Source organism: Cannabis sativa, chromosome 9 (genome assembly GCF_029168945.1).
Source record: "Cannabis sativa cultivar Pink pepper isolate KNU-18-1 chromosome 9, ASM2916894v1, whole genome shotgun sequence".
Taxonomy (NCBI): Eukaryota; Viridiplantae; Streptophyta; class Magnoliopsida; order Rosales; family Cannabaceae; genus Cannabis; species Cannabis sativa.
The window spans coordinates 10,942,170-10,950,531 of NC_083609.1; the positions used below are offsets into that span (position 1 = coordinate 10,942,170).

Consider the following 8,362-nt stretch of genomic DNA (forward strand, 5'->3'; position numbering starts at 1 on the left):
CTAGGGTCGGGGCCGAAGTCCGAGTCCTAAAGTTCAAGTTGAAGTCTAAATATTGATTAAGAAAAAAAAATTGTTTAAAAAAATTTTAAAAGTGATTTTTATTTTTATTTTTAAAATTTTAATTCTCAATTAAAAAATTAAATAATAAATATAATTATATAGAACATGTTTTCAGAAAATATTTTTACTTTTTTAATTAAGAAAATAACAAATTAATTAAAAAATTGTTACAAACTCTTATATTAGCAATATGTAACCGATGGTGCTGGAAGTGATTAATAGAAATGCTCTCATTGAATTAATTAGAATACCTTAGATGCTCAATAACCTTACATTACATGTCCCAACAATATAAATAAATAGTAGATGTTATATAGCAATACTCTATTGTATTGGTGCCACTTAATAAACCCTTAGAACGGACAAATTAGGTACTCTCTCTATTCTATTATTACATTATGCAGGTGCAAAAGAGCCCGATCATCACAATTTGTACCCAAATTTTCAGTGTTGTATTTTAATGAGTTTTAAGTTTTTTTTTTTTTTTTGGCAATGAATGAGTTTTAAGTATTTTAATTGCACGTTTAGCAAAGAAAAAGAAAAATGAAAAATAGTTTTTTAAAATTTTGCCCTTCTAACAAGTTTTGATCTATCTATAGCCTATATAGGAAAATGAATAAGAAAAGGCAGGTTGACTTATGTATATATGGAAAATGCCAAAGGCACCAAAAGCAGCGAACCATCATTAGTACATTTAATATCTCACACATTTAACTAACTAATATAACGTAACATCGCATTGTACTCTTATGTATATATATTTAGAAGTCGATCGAAAGACTCAAAACACATGGAATATATAATATTATACATTAGAATATCTTTAGCAAGCTAGTTATATGTCTTTATAAGACCACGCACACTTACTAATTAAGCTCTGAACATCAAACATATCTCACTTATTAATTATTACGCACACGACGTAGTAATTAAACACAGAACAGAAAATAAGATAAAAAGAGTGTTAATTATTATGTTGTGGTAGCAGTTTCGTTCAGCCTAGCAGCCGCCGTCACAGACGCCGCCACTCCACCCGCTTGTGTCGTCAGATTCGGGTTGTTCCGCAGCTCCGCACTCACCACCCCTTCCGCGTCCTGTCGTGTTGCCGCTTTGTCCGCCGGTAGCTTTGCAGTCGCATCCTACCCAAGTTGGTAATAATACATAAATAATTTAACATATATATATATTATTATTCAGACACGAAAAGTACTTACAGTGAGAATTTCTCCGAGCTTAATCTTGTTCTCGTCGAGATCAATTCCGCAATTGAAGGACGCCGCCGATTGAGCCATAGCAGCGAGGCCACCTGGTATTATCACGTTACTGCCCGTGGCTCTAGCCTCCGCTGCTTGAATCGCCGCCGCGTCGCTTAGATCCACCGCCTTATCCCCGATGGTCTTGGCTGTCGCTTCAAGAGCTTCTCCTATTGTTATTTCACTCACTGCACTCAGTTGAGCCGTGGGTGTTGGCTGAGCATATTGTCCAACAACCTAATATATATAACACAAATTAAAGATCATAATTTAAGCGAGATAAGATCACGCCACTGAGAATTATATTATATTCTGACCTGTCCACCGACTGACTCGGTTACTATTCGGTAGCCAGGTACGTCAGTCTCCATAACGGTGACACCTTCGGCTCCAGCCAAGTCGGAGACGTCTGCGTGGCTTACAGCGCCGGCTCTCTCGTTTTGAGCCGCCGCAGCTTGCATGGCAGCGGCTGGACCGCCCTTCTGAGTACGCCCCAATATGGCCGCTTCGGCCGTTTGCATCATGGAAGCGTCACGTGGGGCAATAGGCTTCTCTGCGAGTTCGCCGGTGACGTTGAAAACGTCGCCGTATTTTACCGGTTCTTGCTCGCTGTAAGGTCGTCTTGGCTGTTCTTGATCACTCATTTTCGTCTTCTTCTTCTTCTTAATTTTGTTTGTGAGTCTGATTTTTGCTAAGTAAAGCCGCAAAGTGTAATGTAACAATAGCTTATTAGCTCTGATTTGAAGTATGTGTAGTTCCTTGACTCAGCTATATATTGACACGTGTGTTTTAGTTACAAGTGGCAGTTTAGGAATTGAACAGCTCTGCAGGCTGAGGACACGTTGCGACGTGGGTTTTGATGTCCTTTTTGTTCTAAAATATTATAATAGTAACACTACCGCATTTATCATCAATAGGGGAGCCTCGCTAATAATCCCAAAATCTATCGTTATAGACTAATGGTTGCTATTGATAATTATTAAAAGAGAAATTTAATTTCGCCACTAATAATACTAAAACTAATTACGATTCTTGCTCTTGAATTATTGAGATTGTTAAATTTAAGGATTTTTTTTTTCTAATTTTAGTATAAAAAAGTCTAACATGAATGAAAGTTCAAGGGCCATAATTTAGTACATGTCAAAATTCGAGGGACATGATTTAGTAGATATCAAAGTCTGAAAGCATGGTTTAGTACATAAGCAATCACTGAAATAATAAAATTGAAATGAAATTACACAAAGGTCCTTAAATCCAACAATCTCAATATAGTTTAGGGAATATTTTTAACAACCTTAAAAGTTCAAAGTGCTTTATTTGATACATATGTCAAAGTTCAGGTAGCAAAAATCCTAATTAGCCTAATATTAATAGCAACATGCGTTAACAGGAGGATCCCACCGCAATAACAATTAAAAATAAAATAATTTAATAAATATATAAATCTATAAATATTAATATAAATAATTATTTATAAATATATAAATAAAAATTAAATATAATTAACCAATTACAAATATTATAATTTAACACCAACAATATATTTTTTTTTTGGAACAAACGAACAATATTTATTAATGCTATAAAAATATCTCAAATTAAACTAGATAACAATGTTCAACATTAATATTATTAAAATGTCTCAAAATTAAACTAAATTATTAAAAGCATAAACTAATTATTCCATAAAATCTTTATTAAGGTTTTGGGTTATAAAGTCTTGATACACATTATTATCATTCGGAGATCCCAACAGCTGTGGCGGAGAAGAAACATATAGTTGATCTAACGATAAACCAAGTGTTCGGTTCTCTAGCTGAGCTTGATTGAGAATAGGAGTCGAAAAAAATTATTGCTCCTGCGATGAACTCCCAAATATCCCAAAATTAGCAAAATTTAAGGAGAGCAGAAGAGAGTCTGTTGGGTTCTATATAAGAACTGATAATAAATTACTAACATTATTTTTTAAAATAAATAAATATAAATTAACCAATTTTTTTTAAAAAAATTATTATTTAAAATTTTAAATTTTTTATATAAATTTAAATTAATTTTTTTATTTAACTTATAAAATTAATAATATAACTTCATAAAAAAATTTATATTAAATTATACTTTTTTTATTTTTTCATTATTCTAAATTTTTTAAATTTTATTACAAGTTTTATTGTTAATAAAATTTTACCCGCATAATATTACATCTTTAACATATCCAAAAAATTACTTAAATCAAATACAATCTAAAAACTATCAATATACCCAAAATAAAACCAAAAATACATATATTAATAAAAACATACATTTCACAAAAAAAAAAAAAAAAAAAAATTGTGCGCACCTTCTCTAAGCTGTTAAAATTCCAACTATCCTTTTATCAAATCTGAAAAATAACAAGAATAAAATATTTTCAATTTTAGAAATAAAATAAAAATATAAAAAGAACAATACTTAACAAATATATATACAAAAAAAATTAAATATACATTATTTATTATATGTATATATATACATAACTAATATATACATTATATATACATTATATATATAATAGGTTTAATAAAATTGACTTGATACTGATCCTAAGGCGACGATCAATTGTCAAAGAGCTTTATCGTAGAATAAGTTAAACAAGATTTTATGTGTTTTAGTTGTATGCGCTCATGCATCGCATTTACAGTAATTCTAAAATAATATTTATTATTCATGCATAATCATTATGTTACTTTATTTATTTCAGTTTGTCCACTATGCCAAATTCCCTTACTGCTTTACTAGCACTTGAAAAACTAAATGATGATAACTTTTATAAATGAAAATTGAATATGAATTTAATGATGGTTTGTGAGAATCACACAGGAGCTCGCTGCCAATGCCCTAAAAAAAATGTTCGGGACAAATATAATACTTGAATTCAATCCAACAACAAGACCAAATATTTCATGCTATTAAACATGGACGATGCTCTGCGTAAGACGCATGAGAACATGGAGATTGCATCTCAAATAATGAATTCTCTACATACCATGTTTGGGCAGCAATCTAATCAAATAAGACATGATGCTACTTGCAGCTACATGAATTCTCATGTATTGTACATTATTGAGCTAATGTATGAGGCAGAGATACATAGGGCTATCATTGATGACAATACTCAAGTAAGTATGATCGTTGAGTCGCTATCTCCTTGCTTCAAGGCTTTCACCACAAACAATGTGATGAATAAGCTAAAGTTCAACATGGCTCAATTATTGAACGAGTTAACCGTGTTTGAGAACCTTAACAAGGATAAGTCCAAGGAAGGGGAATCAAACACTATTAAAGCAAAATCCAACTCTCCTTCTTCTTCTAGTAATAAAAGGAAATGGAACATTAAGGACAACAGCGGTGGCAAGCCCAAAGACAAGAAGTCAACTAAGGCCAACAAGAATAAAGCTAGCCCTAAGTCCAAGGACAAGGAGGGTAAAGGCAAGTGTTTACATTGTGGGGTAATGGAACACTGGAAGAGAAACTGTAACAACTATCGCTCCAAGCTTAAGAAAGTTAAATGTGATTTATCAATTCTTGAAGATAACTTAGTGAAAGATGATAAATCCTTATGGATTGTTGATTCTGGTGCCACTAATCATATTTGTTCTTCTATGCAGATTCTTGAATTATCCAGGGAACTGGCTGATGGAGGGGTGACTATGCGAGTGGGTAATGGAGCACACATGTCTGCCAAGGGTGTTGGCAGAGTCTTTTTGAAATTTGATAATAAATTTTTGTTATTGAACAATATTTATTTTATTCTTAAATGTAACAGGAATATTTTTTTATCTCTTTTGCATGAACAATTTTTCAATATTAGTTTTATTAATAATGATACTATTATTTTCAAAAATAGTACGCCTATTTGTTCTGCATAATAGAGAAACAGACTTTATGTGCTCAGGCCAAGTGATCAATTAATTTTAAATGATGAATTGTTTAGTGTAGCATTACCTCAATCGAATAAGAGGCAAAAGGCTTTTGATGATGATGAAATGTATCTATGATATCTATGTTCAGGCCATATTGGCCTAGACAGAATAAACAAATGATAGTCCTTTGAGGGAACTAAAAGTTGGAATATGCGAGTCTTGTCAAGAAGGCAAGATGGCAAAAAGACATTTTTCTACAAAAGGCAATAGAGCTAAAGAACATTTCAGCTAATATACACTGATGTGTGCGAACCTATTAATATTCAAGCTCGGGGAGGTTATGAATACTTCGTCACTTTAATGGACGATTATTCTAGATATGGTCATACTTACCTAATGGCTAAAAAGTCTGAAACTTTTAGAAAGTTTGAAGAATTCAAGGCTATGGATGAAAAGTAATTAGGTAAATCATTAAAGACACTTTGATCAGAATGTGGTGGAGAGTATTTAGATTTCAAATTCAAAGACTATTTATTGGAAGAAGGGATCTTGTCCCAACTCACAGCACTTGGAATACCTCAGTAGAACGGTGTTGTAGAGAGAAGAAACCGAACCCTGTTAGACATGGTCAGATCAATGATGTGCTACTCATCACTACCACTGAGCTTCTATGGATACGCACTTTTATCGGCTACTTATATTTTGAATGTAGTACCCTCGAATATCATAAGTTATACTCCAATAAAATTATGGAATGGGATAAAACTCAGTTTGAAACATTTCCATATTTGGGGTTGTCCTGCTCATGTTCTTAAACCTAAGTCTGGGAAGCTTGCTCCTAAGATTGAAGTGTGCATACTTGTAGGATATTGAGATGAGACTCAAGGTGTCTTATTCTATAGTCATCAAGAGAATAAAGTATATGTGTCAACAAATGTTACTTTTCTTGAATATGACTATATGAAAAGTCACAAGTCACGTAGTCAAGTGATTATCAAGGAAATTAGAAATGAGATTTTTGAACCAAAGATTTCAGCACCATTAGTTGAAGAACTGACAGTGGTTACCACAGTTCCAAAAAAGGAAACCCCAGTACATCATCGTAGTGGGAAGGTTATAAGACAGCTTGTCCGCTACAAACATGAAGCACATGTTCTTGTTTCTAACACAGAAAAGAATGATCTATTGACTTACAAAGAAGTAATGGATGACCTTGACACAGACAAATGGAACAATCCGATGGATTCAGAGATGGACTCCATGCGCACCAACAAGATCTTGAGGACACTATACCCATAGGGTCTAAGTGGATTTTCAAAAGGAGGAATAATGCTGAAGGGAAGGTAGAGACCTTTAAAGCTAGGCTTGTGGCCAAATGCTACACATAGCGAGAAGACATCGACTATGAAGATACCTTCTCTCTTATGGCAATGATTAAATCCATTCACATTCTTCTTTCCATAGATGTCTCATATGATTATGAGATATGGCAAATAGACGTTAAGACCGATTTTCTAAATGGCAATCTTGATGAAACCACATATATGGAACAACTAGATTGGTATATATTACCAGGGGAAGATCGAAAGGTGTGCAAGTTACTTAAATCTATTTATGGATTGAAGCAAGCCTCTAAATCATGGAATATCACCTTTAATAAGACTATTAAAGAGTATGGCTTTGAACAAAACGAAGAAGAAGCCTGTGTATACAAATAAATTAAGGGTAATGTAGTGGTATTCCTTATTCTTTATGTTGATGACATTCTACTTATTGGGAATAACGTAGAAAGGTTATCAGATGTAAAGAAGTGGTTAGTCGGCAAATTCCAAATGAAGGATTTGAGAGAAGCAAGCTATGCTCTCAAGATCAAAATCTATAGAGATAGAAAGAGGAGAACATTAGTACTTTCTCAAGCAACTTATGTAGATAAGGCGCTAGAAAGATTCTCGATGGATTCCCAAAAAGGACAATCACTGTCTAGACATGGGATTACTCTATGCAAGGATCAATGTCTAAAAACTCCTCAAGAAGAAGAGGACATGAAAAAGTACCCTTACGCATAAACAATTAGGAGCTCAATCTATGCAATATTGTGTACAAGGCTTAACATATGCTACGATGTAGGGATTGCTAGTAATTACCAATCTTATCCAAGTTTGGACCACTGGATTGCAGTAAAGCACATTCTCAAGTATCTTCGGAGAACGAGAGATCTCATGCTTGCATATTCTAGTGGAGAGTTAAATCCTACCGAATATACTGATTCTAATTTTTTATCAAACAAAGATATATAGTCAAAAGTCGACATCTGGGTCAGTATTTACTCTTGGTGAAGGAGTTGTAGTCTAGAGAAGCATTAAGCCCACCAGTATTGCAAATTCAACCATGGAAGCCGGATATATAGCAGCTTGTGAAGCAGCTAAGGAACCAGTTATTGGTTGAAGAAATTCTACACAATTATGGAAGTAGTTCTAGAAGTAGAAAAACCACTGGTGCTCAACTGTGACAATAGTAGAGCGATGGCCAACTCTAAAGAACCAATGAGCCACAAAGAGAGACAAGGATATTGAGAGGAAGAACCATCTACTAATGAGTATAGTAGAGAGAGGTGATGTGACGGTCTTGAAGATCATTTTAGAATATAACTTGGTAATTCTATTTAGAAAGACGCTACCAACGAAATCTTTTATGGGTCATATTGCTAATATGGGACTAAGGGAGATGCCCAATTTTCTTTTAGGGCAATTGGGAGAATATTAGGGTTTATGCCCTTAAAAGCTTGTAAAGATATTTTTGATTATTAAATAAAGAGTTAAACATTTGATATATGTGTGAATGTTAAATTGTTAATATTTATTATTAAATAATTTACATTAAATATTAGAATTTTCCTTATTCATATATGAAGTTATGCCTTGTAGCTGTACAGAACTAAGACAACTTGGCTATGAATAAAATAGTCAATAACATATTAAAGTTATGGAATCATTAATCAATAGTTGCTAGTACGTTTCGTTGATACCTTTTCTTCGGTGCAAGTAATCTTGGTTCAAATTACGGATGTAGTGAGACATCAAAGTGAAGGTACTATATATAATAGAGATAATATATGACAAGGACTGATCTGGATAAAGTTGTCTGTATTAA

At 33.1% G+C, this 8,362-nt stretch overlaps 1 protein-coding gene across 1 annotated transcript; it reads right to left on the reverse strand.

The window, feature by feature from the left end:
* Positions 1–918: 918 nt before the first annotated feature.
* LOC115723798 (late embryogenesis abundant protein D-34-like) lies at positions 919–2,033 on the reverse strand. Its single transcript, XM_030653268.2, has 3 exons — positions 1,631–2,033; positions 1,275–1,550; positions 919–1,199 (listed from the first exon to the last, which is right to left on the reverse strand). The coding sequence occupies exons 1-3, from the start codon at positions 1,955–1,957 to the stop codon at positions 1,032–1,034; spliced, it is 771 nt and encodes a 256-aa protein (XP_030509128.2). The 5' UTR covers positions 1,958–2,033; the 3' UTR covers positions 919–1,031.
* Positions 2,034–8,362: the final 6,329 nt, after the last annotated feature.

Coding starts and splice junctions, on each gene's coding strand:
- LOC115723798 (XM_030653268.2), bottom strand. CDS start 1,957: ATGAGTGATCAAGAACAGCCAAGACGACCTTACAGCGAGCAAGAACCG. Junction 1,551..1,630: donor CCGAGTCAGTCGGTGGACAG/GTCAGAATATAA, acceptor TATATATATTAG/GTTGTTGGACAATATGCTCA. Junction 1,200..1,274: donor AGCTCGGAGAAATTCTCACT/GTAAGTACTTTT, acceptor CAACTTGGGTAG/GATGCGACTGCAAAGCTACC.